Source organism: Lactuca virosa, chromosome 5 (assembly GCF_052849685.1).
Source record: "Lactuca virosa cultivar CGN04683 chromosome 5, Lactuca_virosa_CGN04683_v6, whole genome shotgun sequence".
NCBI classification, from domain to species: domain Eukaryota; kingdom Viridiplantae; phylum Streptophyta; class Magnoliopsida; order Asterales; family Asteraceae; genus Lactuca; species Lactuca virosa.
The window spans coordinates 321025924-321045452 of NC_136430.1; the positions used below are offsets into that span (position 1 = coordinate 321025924).

General features: G+C 37.9%; 1 protein-coding gene across 1 annotated transcript; it reads right to left on the reverse strand.

The window, feature by feature from the left end:
• Positions 1–18551: 18551 nt before the first annotated feature.
• On the reverse strand, positions 18552–19244 carry LOC145113144 (uncharacterized). Its single transcript, XM_079049265.1, has 2 exons — positions 18873–19244; positions 18552–18599 (listed from the first exon to the last, which is right to left on the reverse strand). The coding sequence occupies exons 1-2, from the start codon at positions 19242–19244 to the stop codon at positions 18552–18554; spliced, it is 420 nt and encodes a 139-aa protein (XP_078905391.1).
• Positions 19245–19529: the final 285 nt, after the last annotated feature.

A 19529-nucleotide genomic window follows, 5' to 3' on the forward strand; every position in this document is an offset into this window, starting at 1 on the left:
CTCAACTCGACGAGTAGGGCTGCCGGAATGAAACCCCAATTTTCAGGGTTTGCACCCTATTTAAGCACCTTAATACTTCATTGTGGCCTCCCCTCATCGCCTCCTCCAGTCCAGCAAACCCTCATTCATGATCTAGAGCCTTTTTAGTGTGTGTGAGTTAAAAGAGAGTGATTCTTTGGTATTTCCTTGAAGGCGTGGAAGCTTAAAGTGCTTGGTTGTAACGCCCCGGTTTTTTCTCGGTACGTTTAGTTATTTTAATTTAATTATTCTTGTAACCTTGGGTTAATTTATTTAACCAAGGTCTGATTTCTTATGTTATTGGACTCTTTTGATCATCTTGTAAACTCCTTTTATTGAAGTCCATCGGCTATGGGCCTATTTGCAAAGTCCATCTAGTAAATAGTACTTAATGTGTTAATTGAGTCATTTGGAACACACACAAGAAAAACACTATAAACCCTGCTCTCTCTCTCTCCCTCACAACCGTCCTTCTATCTCTCTTTAGGATCAAGAGCAGCCAAGGCAATGTTGCTTGGAGCTTAATTCTTGTTCATTTGCAGCCTTGATTCATATTGGTATGAACCTCCTTATCATTTCTTACAACTTGATTCATAACCTTGTTCTAGTTTTATGATTTCATCTTCACTTCTACTTCTTCTTGTTTGATTTGTATCTCTTTTGTTATTTGCAAATAATTGTATGTTATACATCATCTCAAGATCCTATCTTCACCCCATATATGGTGGATGATGGATCTAGGTGATTACATGTTGCAAAAGATCATGGAAACCCTAAAAGGGAGAATGGTGATTTTATGTGCTTTATGTTTATTTCATGTTGATTATTATTACATTCTTGTGGATAAATGAAATCCTAATGATCCATAACCCTTTTTAGTACCACCATGATCATGGGGACTTAATGGAGATGATGAACACATCTTAAAATGTGTTTCAAAGGGAGAAGGATGGATAAGCCAAAAAGGAATCACGGGTGGCTACAATTTTGTTTATCATCAGATATGTAGTCATTTTGTAAAAATCATATCTGGAGCTCTAGAACTCAAACGGACCCCAAACCAGTTCCCAAAGTTCACAAATTGAGTTGGATAACTTTCTTAAGGAGACCAACCTCACTGATAAGGAATTTATCTATGGGCAAACATGGCATCTTTGCTGTTAGGTCTGATTCGGGTCTGTTCTGATATGTCATTTTGTTTTCATCATTTCTAAGGCTTGGAAAAGTATCCAGAGTGATTCCAAGTTTCTATATGTTCCTTATATTATTAATTTAAGATCTGGAGCAGATGGGGTGTTATTTCCAATTATAAATTGGTTAGAATGAATCCACACTCCAGATCAGTGGGCAGTCACCAGCTTTTACTAGTGCTGTGATTGTCCACAATGTGAATTTTATATCCGGAGCTTGTGAAATTCTTTTCATTCAATTCCAACTCTAAAACTTTAATTTGTATGTCCTTTACTTCTCTGAATTTTGGTTTGGACGAATTCTACTCACAGGTTGGGTAGAATTGGCCAACATCACTTGACTATCCTGTTGGAGACAGCAGTGTTACACCTTTTTCTAAAATTCATATTTAATTCATCCTTTGGAGTTAGAAGGAGTTATTTATAGTTCTGGAATCCTGAACAATCATAATTTCCAATAAAATTTAGTTAAAGCTATGCCTCTGTTTTAGATTTTGGAGTAAATCCGTTTTGAACAGCAGGTCTGTTTTAGAGACCTTGTTGTGATTACTCTTTTCGCAACTCATAGCTTCATTACTTCTCCTTTCTAACCTTTAGTCCTTCTTAGGTGAGGTTTTGAAGTTTGCTCAAGCTTGGTAGCATTATTTGATTGTTAGCTATCCTTACTACTCACTCAAGGTGAGTTCTCTCACACCGTTGTATTGATGTTTGCTTTTGCTAGTTAGCTCGTGTGTGATTATTTGAGTTTATTATAAAGGCATGCTATATAACCATTGTTTTAATTCGTACATGTGCACTGTATGTAACTAATTATGGATATGGGGACACCACCAAAGGATACGGATTTACCAGTGCGGTGGGTAGGTAATATCACCAACGTAATACTCATCGTGAGGTGCGGTGATTAGGGCCAAATGATACGGGATCTTCCCGGTGCGGTTCAAACCTACAAGTCCTTCTTGTATTATAGGCATTGATTAGTTCTTTGCCCTTATCATATAATTATAATTGGAAAATGGATTAGGGTTCGTAAATATGAATGTTAGTACAATGTCTGTGTTTGAATTCACTAAGCTTTGTGCTTACGGTTTCCCTTATAACTTTTCAGGTGTTAAGATTAAAGAGGCTAAGACTTGACATGGAGCACCGAGACATCGCTACTAGTTATTTTTGTTGGGACCTTATTATTGTTATTTCTTCCGCACTTATTTTATATGATTGTTAAGTTTGATGGATTGTGTTATGACTTTTTCAGTGGTTTGATTTAATTTAAGATGAGTTTTAAAAGTTTAAAATTTTTGCAAAAAATTTGGGTGTCACAAGTTGGTATCAGAGCCACAGTTTGAGGGAACTAGGCATTCTTGTGGATGTTCTAGACTCAAATTTGAGGCTCTATAAGAGTTTATTTTCTTTTTCAAAAGATTTTTCAAATCTTCTGAAGACTAGTAGTGGAAGATGTCGCGGTGTGCCAGTCAGCCAGCCAAGTAAGCCTTATTTCTTATGTTAAATGTTTATGTTAAATTGCTGACTATGAATTGGATTCTACTAGACTTAAAATGTTAGATTACACACTTAGTTAGTGTTAACATGTGAGAGAGTTGTAAAAATTAACGGCTAGAGCGAATTGGAAAGTTTGAAACTAGACGCGAATGCGAAATTGGAACTTGTGTGGAAGGTAGTAGAAGGGCCCCTACTATTTGACACATCGGTGCCGGTTTCGGGTCGGGGCAAGGTTGAAAAATTTTCGGCAAGCAGAGTGTTTCGTCTTCCTAGAAATATCTAGGCTGAATTGTTTCTAAATATTTTCCTTCTTCTACAGATACAGATGGCTCCGCCTGCTCGACTTAATCAGCTCCAAATGGAGCAAGTTAGGGATATTGTCGCTGAGGAATTCAATAACGCTTTCAACGAACTAATCCCGGGTGTGACCAATGACATAATCAACCAAGTCGGTGCTCTAGTGGATGGGCGCCTCACGGCTATTCCCAGGGGAACGTTACCGGCTCCGCCTGTTCGGGATTCGGCATACTACTTCGAGAAGTTCAGCAAGTGTAGCCCTCCTCTTTGGAACGGTGAATCCGACCCAGTTGCTGCTAGGCACTGGGTGTCAGATGTTGAGGGCGCCTTCATGACTGTTGGGTGTCCGGACCAGTACAAAGTAGTGATCGCCATGAATCAGCTGCGAAAAAGGGGAAAGACATGGTGGAACACCATCACCGCTCTATTAAACGAAGAAGAAGTGAGGGCCATGTCTTGGGCCCAATTTGTGGAGAGGTTCGAGGCACAATATGTGCCTAAGGTGGAGCAGCAGCGGATGCAGAAAGAGTTCATGGCCTTACAGCAGACTACCGATTCCGTTAGCGACCTGAATGCCAAGTTCTTGGAGATGCTATCTTTTTGCCCCTCGTTTGCTGGGAACGAGGCATGGTCGGTCAGCCGATACACTGCCATTCTATGTACCGAGATTCGGGAATTCGTTAGCATGCAGGAGTTCCCGACTTTATCCGCGATCATGTATGCAGCGAGGAGGAGGGAAATCGAGTTGCAGACCCAGTTCAAGAGGAAGGCCAATGACACCTCTTCCAAGACATCCGGAGATGCCCAGAAAAACCAAAAGCAGAGTGGTAAGTCAAGGTATGAGTACAGGCCGTCTTCAGGTCAGAGCGAGAAAAATCCGTTGATATGCTACAACTGCAAAAAGCCAGGGCATCATTGGAAGAATTGTAGGGCTCCCCCTACGAGTGCAGTTCCTCAAATTACTTCTGTTGTTCCCGTCTGCTATCACTGCAACGAGACGGGACACAAGAAGCCCGAATGCCCGTAGTTGAAGACTGGTAAAGGAGACGGGGGTACAAATCCCGTAATTGCATCGTCTTCTAAGGGACCCACTATGGTGACACGAGGACGTGCTCACCAGATGGTTGCGGAGGAGCCGGTGATTACCGCGACAGTGGCAGGTAAATTTTTTTTTTCCTTTCTCTCCACCCTTGCATTATTTAATAAATGGTAGTTAGAATTGTTTACATGATTGTATGTGGTGAATTAGGCACTTATTTGCTAGATTCCGAGCCCGCTGCTGTTATGTTTGATAGCGGTGCTACCCATTCTTTTGTATCTCGCATGTTTATTAATCGTTTGGGGCGTAGTATCGGAAAATTGCTCGCCCAATGGTTGTCGAAGTTGCCGATAACCGCACTATTTATGTCACCGATGTTTATCGAGGTTGCACTCTCGAGTTTTCTGGATTTGAATTCCCCATTGATCTTATCCCTATTGCGATGCGAGAGCTCTGCGTTATCGTAGGCATGGATTGGCTTGATGCGTTTGATGCGGAAATCCACGGTCGTAAGAAGCAAGTTCGTGTTCAAAACCCTAGAGGTGGAGAACTTATTATTCAGGGGGACATTCCCCGCCTGGCCATGGCTTCTTGCTCTTCTGCTATAGCACTAGACGATGTTCCTATCGTTTCCGACTTCAGTGATGTCTTTCCGGAGGAACTCCCTGGCTTGCCACCTATTCGGCAAGTGGAGTTTCGCATTGATTTGGTGTCGGGTGCGACTCTGGTAGCTAAATCTCCTTACCGCTTGGCACCACCTGAAATGAAAGAGCTCCAAGATAAACTTCAAGAACTAAGTGATAAAGGGTTTATACGGCCAAGTTGCTCGCCTTGTGGTGCTCCTATTCTCTTTGTGAAGAAGAAAGATGGATCCCAGCGAATGTGTATTGATTATAGGGAGCTAAACAAGCGCACGATAAAGAATAGGTACCCGTTCCCTCGTATTGACGATCTTTTCGATCAGTTTCAGGGAGCGTCTTGGTTCTCCAAGATTGATTTACGTTTCGGTTACCATCAGATGCGGGTTCGTGAAGAAGACATTGAGAAAACAGCATTCCGTACTCGTTATGGGCATTTTGAGTTCGTGGTGATGCCTTTTGGGTTCACCAATGCACCCACAGCGTTTATGGATCTCATGAACCAGGTGTGTAGCCCGATGCTTGACCGTTCGGTCATAGTGTTCATTGATGATATCTTGGTCTATTCTAAGACCAAAGAGGAGCATGAGCAACACCTTCGAGAGATTCTGGAAACTCTGGCAAGTGAAAGGCTTTATGCTAAATTCTGAAAATGTGAATTTTGGTTGGAAGAAGTTCAGTTCTTGGGGCATGTGGTAAACAAACACGGTATTAAGGTCGATCAAGCCAAGGTTGATGCGGTTAAACAATGGGAGATTCCAAAAACACCTTCTGAAACTCGCAGTTTCTTGGGTTTAGCCGGTTATTACCAAAGGTTCATTGAAAATTTCTCTAAAATCGCCTTGCCACTCACCCGACTGACCAAGAAATCAGTGAAATTTGTTTGGGGCCCGGAGCAACAATTTGCGTTTGATGAGCTGAGAAAGTGATTTTGTGATGCTCCGATTTTGGCCTTACCTGATGGGGTTGAGGATATGGTGGTTTACTGTGACGCATCGCTTCAGGGTCTTGGTTCCGTGTTAATGCAACGAGACAGGGTGATAGCCTATGCCTCCCGACAGCTGAAACCCCACGAACGAAACTACCCCACTCATGATTTGGAGCTTGGGGCTGTTGTTTTCGCTCTTAAGATTTGGAGAAACTATCTCTATGGAGTGAAGTGTATCATATACACTGACCATAAGAGTCTGAAATACTTGTTCGAGCAGCGGGATTTGAATATGAGGCAGATCAGATGGTTGGATGTGGTAAAAGATTATGATTGTGAAATTCACTACCACCACGGTAAAGCTAATGTGGTAGCTGATGCTCTCAGTCGTAAACAATCTGCCGAACCGATTCGAGCTAAGTGTCTCCGGATGACGATGGTGTCGTCTTTGTTAGATCTGATTCGTGACGCCCAAAATACGGTAATACTGGAGGAAAACATCAAGCATAAGAAGATTGGGAAAGAGTTGCCTAAGATGGAACGAGACGGGCGGGGTTTGCTGACTCACTACGGTAGGGTTTGGGTTCCATATACCGGGGGAAATCGAAAAACCCTAATGGATGAGTCTCATAAGTCAAAATTTTCTATCCATCCTGGTGCTACTAAAATGTACCGGGGACCTTTAGGAGGGTTACTGGTGGCATGGAATGAAGAATGATGTGGCACGAATTGTGGAAGAATGTATGACCTGTTGGAAGGTCAAGGCGTAACACCAGAAACCGCATGGGAAGTTGCAACCATTGGAGATTCCTGAATGGAAATGGGAGCATCTAACCATGGACTTCATTACAAAACTTCCTAGAACTGCCCGAGGAGTCGATACGATATGGGTGATTGTTGATCGTTTGACTAAGAGTGCTCACTTTCTGGCTATAAAGGAGAGCTCATCGGCGGAGAAATTAGCCGAGATCTTTGTTCGGGAGATTGTCTCATTACATGGGGTGCCCGTTTCTATCGTCTCCGATCGGGACACCCGATTTACTTCTCGGTTTTGGGAGAAGTTTCAAGAAGAGTTGGGCACACGATTACATTTTAGCACAGCCTTCCATCCGCAGACATACGGGCAGAGTGAGTGGACGATTTAGACATTGGAGGACATACAGATTGACGAGCGTCTCAATTATGTTGAGAAACCAATCGCTATTTTAAAACGAAAGACGAAAGCTCTCCGCAACAAGACTATAAACCTGGTTAAGGTGCAGTGGCAACATAGGAAGGGTTCGGAATGGACTTGGGAACCGGAAGGCGAGATGAGGGCTCATTATCCGGATTTGTTTCTAGGCGTTGACTTCGAGGACGAAGTTCGTTCTTAGTGGGGGAGAGTTGTAACGCCTCGGTTTTTTCTCGGTACGTTTAGTTATTTTAATTTAATTATTCTTGTAACCTTGGGTTAATTTATTTAACCAAGGTCTGATTTCTTATGTTATTGGACTCTTTTGATCATCTTGTAAACTCCTTTTATTGAAGTCCATGGGCTATGGGCCTATTTGCAAAGTCCATCTAGTAAATAGTACTTAATGTGTTAATTGAGTCATTTGGAACACACACAAGAAAAACACTCTAAACCCTACTCTCTCTCTCTCTCCCTCACAACCGTCCTTCTCTCTCTCTTTGGGATCAAGAGCAGCCAAGGTGATGTTGCTTGGAGCTTAATTCTTGTTCATTTCCAGCCTTGATTCATATTGGTATGAACCTCCTTATCATTTCTTACAACTTGATTCATAACCTTGTTCTAGTTTTATGATTTCATCTTCACTTCTACTCCTTCTTATTTGATTTGTATCTCTTTTGTTATTTGCAAAGAATTGTATGTTATACATCATCTCAAGATCCTATCTTCACCCCATATATGGTGGATGATGGATCTAGGTGATTACATGTTGCAAAAGATCATGGAAACCCTAAAAGGGAGAATGGTGATTTTATGTGCTTTATGTTTATTTTCATGTTGATTATTATTACATTCTTGTGGCTAAATGAAATCCTAATGATCCATAACCCTTTTTAGTACCACCATGATCATGGGGACTTAATGGGGATGATGAACACATCTTAAAATGTGTTTCAAAGGGAGAATGATGGATAAGCCAAAAAGGAATCACGGGTGGCTACAATTTTGTTTATCATCAGATCTGTACTCATTTTGTAAAAATCATATCTGGAGCTCTAGAATTCAAACGGACCCCAAACCAGTGCCCAAAGTTCACAAATTGAGTTGGCTAACTTTTTAAGGACACCAACCTCACTGATAAGGAATTTTTCTATGGGCAAGAATGGCATCTTTGCTGTTAGGTCTGATCCGGGTCTGTTCTGATATGTCATTTTGTTTTCATCATTTCTAAGGCTTGGAAAAGGATCCAGAGTGATTCCAAGTTTCTATATGTTCCTTATATTATTAATTTATGATCTGGAGCAGATGGGGTGTTATTTCCAATTATAAATTGGTTAGAATGAATCCACACTCCAGATCAGTGGGCAGTCACCAGCTTTTACTAGTGTTGTGATTGTCCACAATGTGAATTTTATATCCGGAGCTTGTGAAATTTTTTTCATTCAATTCCAACTCTGAAACTTTCATTTGAATGTCCTTTACTTCTCTGAATTTTGTTTTGGACGAATTCTACTCACAGGTTGGGTAGAATTGGCCAACATCACTTGACTATCCTGTTGGAGATAGCAGTGAAACATGTTTTTGTAAAATTCATATTTAATTCATCCTTTGGAGTTAGAAGGAGTTATTTATAGTTCTGGAATCCTGAACAATCATAGTTTCCAATAAAATTTAGTTAAAGCTATGCTTCTGTTTTATATTTTGGAGTAAATCCATTTTGAACAGCAGGTCTGTTTTAGAGACCTTGCTGTGATTACTCTTTTCTCAACTCATAGCTTCATTACTTCTCCTTTCTAACCTTTAGTCCTTCTTAGGTGAGGTTTTGAAGTTTTCTCAAGCTTGGTAGCATTATTTGATTGTTAGCTATCCTTACTACTCACTCAAGGTGAGTTCTCTCACACCGTTGTATTGATGTTTGCGTTTGCTAGTTAGCTCGTGTGTGATTATTTGAGTTTATTATAAAGGCATGCTATATAACCATTGTTTTAATTCGTACATGTGCACTGTATGTAACTACTTATGGATATGGGGACACCACCAAAGGATACGGATTTACCGGTGCGGTGGGTAGGTAATATCACCAACGTAATACTCATCGTGGGGTGCGGTGATTAGGGCCAAATGATACGGGATCTTCCCGGTGCGGTTCAAACCTACAAGTCCTTCTTGTATTATAGGCATTGATTAGTTCTTTGCCCTTATCATATAATTATAATTGGAAAATGGATTAGGGTTAGTAAATATGAATGTTAGTACAATGTCTGTGTTTGAATTCACTAAGCTTTGTGCTTACGGTTTCCCTTATAACTTTTCAGGTGTTAAGATTAAAGAGGCTAAGGCTTGACATGGAGCACCGGGACATCGCTACTAGTTATTTTTGTTGGGACCTTATTATTGTTATTTCTTCCGCACTTATTTTATATGATTGTTAAGTTTGATGGATTGTGTTATGACTTTTTCAGTGGTTTGATGTAATTTAAGATGAGTTTTAAAAGTTTAAAATTTTTGCAAAAAATTTGGGTGTCACATTGTTTGAAGGAGGAAGCCTTGGATCTAAAGATTTCGTTGTCCAAGCAGCCTTACTGAGGTATAAAGTCTGTAACTTGAATATTCGTTTACTAGATCTCTTCATGGAGTAGTTTAGGGCTTTAAGGAGCATATTTCGGAACCATTCATGGATGCAAGCATGTTTTGGAGTCGTGACTTCAAATCTGGAGCCTTTGAGGGACTCCATGGCATAAAGGTGCCAACTTTATGGCCATGCAACTTATGAACCACTTTTTAGGGATTTTTTTTAGCTAAATAACCCATGCATGGACATAAAGTTTTAAAATTTACGTGATATACGGACCCTAGGGAATTAGATCTATGGTTTGGAAGCTTAGAACCCGACTGGAAACGACTGAATGGATTTAGACTATGGGGGACTCGACGAGTTGTTCATACAACTCGGCGAGTTAGGTCATGGTTCCCCAACCTTTTTCTATTACTGAGCAAACTCGTTGAGTCTAGAAGATGACTCAGCGAGTTGGCCATTGTTTGGGTTATGAAGATTGAGGAACTCGACGAGTTCAAGGAGGGAATCGGCGAGTTGTGAGTAAAAGGTCCCGACTATGCTATGAAGATGAACACGACGAGTTCATGAAAGGATTCGACGTGTAGGATCGAGATTTCAGGTTTTTATGGATTATGGAACTCGACGATTTGATGGACCAACTCGGCGAGTTGAGTCAACCAGGATGTTGACATTGACCAGGATGTTGACTTTGACTTTGACCATTGACCAGAGTTAACCCTTAAAGGGGTTATGAGTATGAAAGAGTAATTAAAGGATATTGTTATGTGTAGGAGTTTAAGATGAGTTGATCCCAGAGCCGAGGACAGTTCAACTACTTCACGACATTGAGGTGAGTTCCCTTCCAGTAGAAGTGGGTCGAAGGTACCAATGCCGACCCACTAGTAGAGCTATAGTAGAGATGATTGTCTTTGTGATAATTATCTGGTATGTCACTATCTGTTATGTTTTATGTGCTAGTATGGTATGATGTTATGTGATAGTGGTAGGAGGGGTAGATTAGACCCCAGTACCGATCGATATGGCCAAAGGGGTATGTCAGCACCTGGATAAGCTAGGCAGTATAGGATTTATATGTTTATGCACTAGGATGCTATGTGGTAGAAGTAGGGGTGAAATAGTCCTCGGTACCGGTATAAAGGACCGAATGGGTAGTCCAGCACCCTGATATGCTAGGCAAGGTACCGGTCGAACGGACCGAAGGGGTAGGCCAACACCCTGATATGCTAGGCGAGGTACTGGTCGATAGGAGCGAAGGGGTAGGCCAGCACCCTGATATGCTAGGCAGTTACCGGTTGAAAGAGACCGAAGGGGTAGTCCAGTACCCGAATATGTTAGACAGTATGTTTATTGTATGGTATGTGGTATGATGGGGGAACTCACTAAGCTTCGTGCTTACGGTTTACAGTTTTGGTTTCAAGTACATCTTCTTCGAAGGGGAAGAAGTCAGCATGACCGCATCGCATCACACACACGATTTTCCGCACATGAGATTCTTGGGATTTGTACTCTGACATTATTACTATCTGATGACATGTTTTTGAGACATATGATCTATGGTTTTTATGAAATGAAATAACTTGATGATGTTTTCTATAATTTGTTTTACGAATCGTTATATCAAAAATGAAATTTTTGGTCTAGGATTTTGGGGTGTTACACGAATGCAGATCCTGTACTTCATATAATAAGAGCTCTACTACTATCTTTCACACCTATGGATGTTCGTTCCGAGATCCATTCTAGTCTATCCAATTTTCTCATTACCGTCAATTTCTATCATGCATACTTTCTACAGTAGCAATTTATTTTCTTCCATAGTGTAATGGATTCATTTTTCGTTCCTATACTCTAATCCACAAGGAAGCTCCTTCGACCCTGGCTTGTCGTCTCGTGAATGCACAGTCATACACAATGTGAAGTCAGATAGTCATTCAAATATTGAATTTCACGCCAAAAAGTTGGACTCAAACAAGAGTTGTGCACTAGCCTAAATCATGCATTCTAAATCTATTTAGATCATATTTCATACAACCTAAAGCACTCACTTAACAACCTATCAGTGCTAACATAAACTCCAAGTGGCATATATTAGGTGTTTAATATGGCATGTAGGTAATAGGTTATCAATTGCACATAAATCATATGTCCTAGAAATTAGTAGTTCACATCAAATAATTAAATCCTTTTCTTCGGCTTCGGCTGACTATACACACTGCGTCCTCAATCCTTGTCACCAAAAATGTCCATTTTTTTTCTTTTCAAATCCTTTAAGAAAACATTTCCAAGTTGCAAACTTGAATAAAAAGACATCAGGATGTCTCTGATTCGTTCAATCTGTGCTCTGATACCAACTTGTAATGTCCCAACATTTCAAATAAATTTTAACTTTTTAAAACATTTATATTTATTGCAAATTCCCATTAAATCCATTCGTAACCATAATCGTTAAACTCCAAGTACTCAAAATAACATTTTAAACCATACTTTTAATAATATTATAAAACATACTTTTAATAAAACAAATCCATTTATAACTCAATCGATAGTGGAATAATAATAGTCAAAAATCCATATAAAACGTTTGTGACAAAGACCCAATCTTCAACCGTGCCAGTGTACAATCATGCTAAACCCTTTCCCTTATTCGTACCAAATGTACCTGTAACAATAATTTATAAATGAAAGGGTAAGTACAAAGCTTAGTGAATTCCAATAGATCATAACAATAGAAGCATTATACCCTACTCCTAGTTATCATGCCATCATCAATCATACAAGCATACATATAACATAAACATCAAAATCATACAACTTGTGCCTATTCTGGAACACATCCTAAACAACACCCAAATAAGGACTTGGCAGTTCTGCCTTCGGTCCACAAACTTGGCGTTCCCGCCTCCGGTCCCTCTGACTTGGCACAATGGCCTTCAGTCAGTGTAACTTGGGACAAGGCCTTCAGTTAGTCGGCTTGGCTTTTCAGCCTTCGTCCCCAAACACATCAATTATAATCCATAAAACATTAATTAACATCAAATATAAGTCAAACAACAAACATAACATCAACTATCAATCACAAAATTCCTAGTCGCGCCCGACCTAATAGTAGACATATAACACCCTAAAGTTATGAAGTGAGGATCTCACCTCCAACAGCAAAGGCACCCTCCAAAGTACCCACGACCTCCTTACACCAGGTCAACCTTCAACATTCCTGATAATAGCAAATAGAGTTAAGTTATGACCACTTTGATACCCTAAATATACATAGGGCTTATAGGTTAAATTTTAGATTTTTACATCAAAATTATGGTCTGTTCGGGACCTGCTTTGCCATCCTTTGTTGGATTAGGTGTCTAATCCCATAACTATAATTGATATGTACTTCAATTGATAGTGGCATGGTCCTTTTGGGTTGCCTTCACGCTAGCAACTTGACATGATGATTTATTGAGGAAGAGGAAGAAGTTATTATTTGGAATAATAAATTGGAATAAATGATTTATTAATATGTTATGTAAATAATATATTAATTAGAAATCACATTATTCATTAATATTTAATCAAATATTAATTTGGAATTAATTTTTGGATTAAAGGAATTAACTAAAAGTGCAGGGGCTGTATTGCAATTTATTGATAGTTGTGGAATTTGGCTCTTGGACCATCCTAGGAGGGATGGACGAAATTCTCTAAGAAAGGCCCTAGAAATTTCGTTCATGGCCTTAAGGATGAGGATCCATGAGCTGCTTAGGCTTTAAGCAAAGAGATTAGGGTTTCCTTATCTTAGCCCTAGCTTTGGCCCTAAGCAACCAACAACTATATAAAGGGCATAACCCCTTGTGATTTCGAAAATTACTAAGGTTCCTAAAACTCTAAGAAAACCGAAATTGTCCCCTCTCTCCCCCTCTCATAATCATCCTCTTGCTAAGTGTGTTTGTCAACCATTAGAGGTGTTACGCTTGTGACACTAAGTTCTCAAAGTTTAAGATCTACAAGGTTTTAGATTGTTATTACAATATAACAATCAAGGTATGTATTTTGATCCCTATGATGTGAATTACGATTATAATACATAGATCCTAGTGTTTCTTGTATTGTGTTCATTGTTTGCATGTTCAATAGAGAAAACTTAGATCCAATCAATTTAGGGTTGCATGCACACATAGGAATGTATGTTTTGCTCATAACCCATCATTGGTATCAGAGCCAAGGATTAGTTTTCTGTTGAATAGTTGCAATTGTGAACTTGTTCAAAGGAGAAGGGAACATAATCGACATTCTGTTCAATGAACTCGTCGAGTTGTTCTTGGAACTCGTCGATTTTGGTCATCCAACTCGTCGAGTTGGTGCTTCAGGTTTGATTTCGGATTTTCTTACCTACTAGGTTAATATTTGGTAATTATCTTTTGTTTATTCTGCCATAATCTATTTTTGGTATTATAAGATAATTCAATAAAAAAAACCTAAATGTTAGGAGATAATTATGGATATGGTTAATGCTTTAATTAATTTATTAATTAAAGGATAATTAATATATCCATAATAGGCTACTAGATAATTATTAATTGGATTTAGTAATTAATATTTTTGGGTTGTTTGAAATTTAAAATTAAAAGATTTAATTTTGGAAATTTAAAATGGAAAACCCTAAAATATATCCTCATGGATTTTGTTAATGGTAATTAATAAATCCATATGTGGTTTAAATTTAATTAAACTAAAATGTTTAATTTATTAAAGGATTAAACACTTAGTATTTTAATATGTTTAAAATACACCCTATACTATATGTAAGATTAAGAGTTTAATTTTTTTACTATATGTATAAGACGAGTCAGTCAAATCGCTAGTACGCCTCATTCATGAAGTTGGTCTATAAGGGAGTTTAAGGAAGCGGCCTATAAAATGACCGTCATTGGGTATCCACTTTTACCCACCGCTCTCTTGACTAGTGGAGGGTCATTAGCCGAACGGGTTTAATAGGATACTAAACTCTCATTAAAAGTATAATGAATTATAAAGTAACTAAACCATTTTCTAAAATCTCAATCTTAGTTACTTTAGGAAAAATGTGAATTTGATGCTAACCCATGAAATTGCACATTGCACCTTATTGGTCGTTAGTGGAGCGTGTGTGGTTAACCGGCACACTAATATGGAACTAATATTGTTGGCAATGGTGTCCCGTAAATTATTGGTGGATTAATGGAGGGTGTGTGGTTAAACGACACATTAATTTTAGATGATAAATGGCATCGAGAGTACCAAGCTAATTTGCATGGTTATTCATATCTCGTTTGTGATCCTTGGCATCCTAGTAACAAAGTGAGAGCATAATCGAGATTAAACATGCCATTGAATAGTTCAATGGATCTCAAAAGATCTAGGAGTTTCATTAGATTGAAACCGGTAAATGCTTACCTACCTAAAATAGATTCAAATTTGATTACGGCATCCCTCTTCAGAATTTGAATCGAAAATATGGATCCTAGCCTTATTTATTTTTTTGGGTTAATAATTAAGAATTAAAAATCAACTAACTTGAATTTTCTTTTCTCCCTTTATAGATGTCGAGTCAAGACAACAATGGTCTTCCTCATATTTCTGGAAATGGTTTTCCTTCTCAATCTGAACATGATCTTCCACTTGTTGATCAAGGTGAAAGAATGTTCCCTTCTTCAAATGGTGGGACTGGAAATCATGCTTCTCCAACTCTTCCTCCACCTCCTCCAGTGATTCTCCCCGACCCACAAATTCTTCAACTTGAACAATTCAAAGTCACTCAAACCCTGTTGCCATGTAAATATCAAGATGGAAAGTATGTGTGTGCGTATGTTCTAAAAATGAAATTGCACATTGACATATTGGGGATTGATGTGAAATTTATCTAGTCTTAAATTTATAAGGTTGAAATTACCGATACTAGAATTTACTATCGACTTAGGCAAGTGTACCTAATTGAATTTGTAATATAGCAATGGTAAGAACGGATGTCGAACACTTGGGGAAACGAGTATGATTTAATATTAGACTATTTGTCGCTAATTAACTTAAAAGATAAGTAACTTGGGGGAATTTCTAGTAACAAGACAATAATGAGAATTTTAACAATTAAAGTGTAAAATAAATATAGAACAAGAATTGGTTTTTAAGAATCAAGAATGATAAGGATGCTTTCACTTAGATTTAATTCCACCTTTTAGTAATGAATGATTTATATTAAGTGCAATGGATATTATTAGTTATTTACCGATTTCTAAAATTGGTTAAAAATCATGATCTAAATTTTTTACCGTTTTGATAATAAAATTAATTAAAAACAATTGTCATGCAATTAACAATTTTATTAACAATAATTAATTCGTATCATGCAAACATTTGATCAAACTATTCATTTTAGTGGTAGTAAAACAAATAGGAATCGTAAGTTGGTCGTACGATATAAAATATACATGTTAAATTTTTAGTATTTTATTTTGCCCAATTCCTAGAATATTGTCATTTACTAGTCATAAATATCAATGGTTATGAAAAATTTATGATTCAAGATAATATAATTAAAGTGATCTTTTAAAAATATTAACTTAGTTATGGGAAAATTAATTACAAAAACTTAACATATACAAATAAATGATCAAATATGCATGATAAAATAAATAACAATTAATATCCGAATAATATAAATCAAATCATATTTTCAAGGTTTCATTATACAAGTGAAAGCAAAGAGAATTTAGCTCATAATTAAGGTTACAACATACATAGAAAACATATTGAGAATGTTAAACATGTCGATAAAACAAACCCGATGTAGTCCCTAATGCCACTGCAATCTTCAATTCCTTAGCTTTTTGACTCTTGAATCCCCAATTGTGGTTCAAAGGTTGGATGGAATTTGGTATAGTGGTGATATGGTAAGAAATTGTATGGAGAAATTTGTGTATCAAAGTGTATGATTGCAATGTCTTCTCTTTTCTTTTCTCCTTTTTTTTGGTGAAAAATGGTGGTATTTATAGTAAAAATTGGGAGAATTAAATACCAAAAAGAAATAAATTGAGATTGGATCTAATGAAAAAGAATTCAAAAGAAATAAAAAGATGGGAATAAATGGTTGGAAAGTTTAAAGGTGGTGAATTATTGAGTATTGGTTGGAAAGAAATGGGTTTAAAATAGGAAAAAGTGGGGAAAAAATGGTTAAAAACGGAATGGAATCGGAATTGGCAAATCTGGAAGCCAAAACGACGTCGTTTTAAGCTGAATAGTTCCGAATCGGATTTTGGGTCGGAATCGGGTCGACACGCGGATCTTCATGTGAGAGAAAACGAATCGGAGCTCGGGTCGGAGCTGGGTCGAAGCCGGACATGGATCGGATCGGATGACGTCATCGATGACGTTACAGGCTAATAAACACGCGGATCTTAACTCCTGGGTCGGATCGGGGTCAGGCCGGATACCGGATCAGCTTGTGAGAGCATCTGGACGCGGGGCGGACTCCGGATTCGGTTCGGGTTCTTCCGGTGGACGGATCAGGGTCTTCTTTTGGGCTCCGGGTTTGGGCTCCTGGTTTGGGCTAAATCCGAATTGTTTCTTTTATTTTTTTTTCTTTTTGTAAATTAAATTAAATTAAATTAATTTAATTAATATAAATTATTTAGAAATTAAATAATTAATTCCCAATAATTTATTTTAATTAAACCTCATTAATTAATTTAAATTCTTTTTATATTTTTATTTTGTTTTCTTGACTCTCCAACGCGGCTATCTTTGAATTCTTTGACTTTTTGATCTCGTTTTTCTTCGTGAAATTTCTTTCACTTCTTTTTGCGGATTTTTGCACATTTTCTTCTCCTTTTTCTTCAGAAATGATTTTTAGCTGTAAAATTGAATTTCAAACTTAATAAGTACCTTTTATCTTAAATCATACCAAAATATAGCTAAAAATACATAAATATCGCTCGAAATATATGTATAATTATTGCGATATCAAAATACCCCACACTTGAACTTTGCTTGTCCTCAAGCAAAACTAACTTTAGCATGTCATCATATCAAAACCTTCATCACCAACATTGTTTAAGACAATCCAACTTGAACCCAGCCATTACATCGAAACCTCAATGCATACATTTGTGTCTAATGATTCTTAAAACTTCCCCAATCCTAAATACTCACAATCTTCATAAACACTTGCCCACTTCTTTTGAACAACATTCATTTTATGCATCCCTCCGAATATATCCTCAGAAATCTTTCTTAACCTCAAAGTATTTTTACTAAGTCCCCAAGCATACATATGGAAAAATAACCTAGAAATAAAAATTACAATAACTAATAACTTGGCAAATTGCCTTTATTCTAGAGTCTTCATTGATTTTTGGAATTTTTCTTCATGATATTTCTTGATCTTCATAGCTTTGTAGACTTTTCTTTTCTTTTTCTTTTTTCTTTTTTTTTTTTTTTTTTAACTAAAAATCCTAAAAAAAAACATATGCTTAAGCAAGGGAACTTAACTTCAACCATTATTGGTTAGAGATATTAGTCTAGAGTGCAATGACTACATAAGCTTTCCTGGATATATTTCTGGTACACGATGCTAAACATATTATGGCCCTCAAACTAAGCAAGGTTGTGTTTTTGTTCCATGATTTCACTAGGATAGGGAAAACACAAATGTACTATAACATACTATTGGTTCAATTAAACATTTGAGTTCGCATTGGATCATCCCACACAACGTTAGTAAATTGGTTTCCTTATTCGACCCCCTACCCCACACTTAAATCATACAATGTCCCCATTGTATGCAAAAGTAAAGAACATAAAGGTAAAAAGGGAGAAAAAGGAACAGACTCCCATGGGGTATTGTAGTGGCGAGGTCGAAATTCTGATCTGCGTGGGACAAGTGTTTGGTACACTTTTCTGTTTGTGCTGTTGAAGTGATCCTCTACGCGTTTCTTGAATTTAACGATGTGTATACTGTCCACGTACACATTGCGTTATTAGAACAATTACTTCTTTTCGCTGAGTGAATTTGATTTGACTTGTGTCGGCCGAACACTTGCTTTATCCTTCGAATAAAACTCTCCCGTTGGTCAGTATCAGCTTCAGTTCTTCATCCTGTTCTTTGTGGGGAATCACCCCACACTTATGTGATGCCACTTCTCCTATTGTAATTTGAATTTCAGAAATTTACTTTACACCATTCTGACCATCACCTGTTTCTAAGCTGAAAAGTAACTTTCACAGAAAAATAAAACCATTAAAAAGCACTTTTATTGAAAACACAAACTAAAAAGAAAATTCACACCAAACATACAGAAAATAAACACACCAATTTTAAAAATCAAAACAAACATCGGGTTGCCTCCCGCAAGCGCTTCTTTTTAACTGAGTCATGAGCCAGACTCTACCCCTCACTTAATTGTTTTCAGTGAGTTGGAGGGGTATATCCTCTTTCTCTTCTTCTTCTAACATTCCTTCCTGGTAATGCTTCACTCGATGTCCATTTACCTTAAAGCTTTCTCCATCTTTTCCAATTAGTTCGATTGCACCATGTGAAAAGACTTCTTTTATTGTGAATGGACCGTACCAACGCGTCTTCAGTTTACCTGGAAAAAGTTTCAACCTGGAATTGAATAGCAATACTTTTTCTCCAGGGGTAAACTTTTTGTCTCTGCTTAATCTTTTATCATGCCATTTCTTTGATTTCTCTTTGTAGATTTGAGAGTTTCCATAAGCTTCATCCCTTAATTCTTCCAGAGCATTCATCTGCATAAGACGGTTAGTTTTAATTTCCACAGGATCAAAGTTGCATGATTTCAATGCCCAAAATGCTTTATGTTCGATTTCGACTGGAAAATGACATGCTTTTCCAAAGACCATCCTATATGGTGTACTACCAATAGGTGTTTTGTATGCAGTTCAAAATGCCCACAGCGCATCATTAAATTTATCTGCCCATTCCTTCTTGTTACTTCCCACTGATCGTTCCAGAATTCTTTTTAAAGCTCGATTTGTGACTTCAGTTTGCCCACTGGTTTGTGGATGATAGGCCGTTGCGATTCTATGGTGAACACCATATTTTTGCAAAACCTTTTCCAGTTGGGTATTGCAGAAGTGTGTACCCCTGTCACTGATCAGAGCTTTAGGGAAACCAAAACGTGAAAA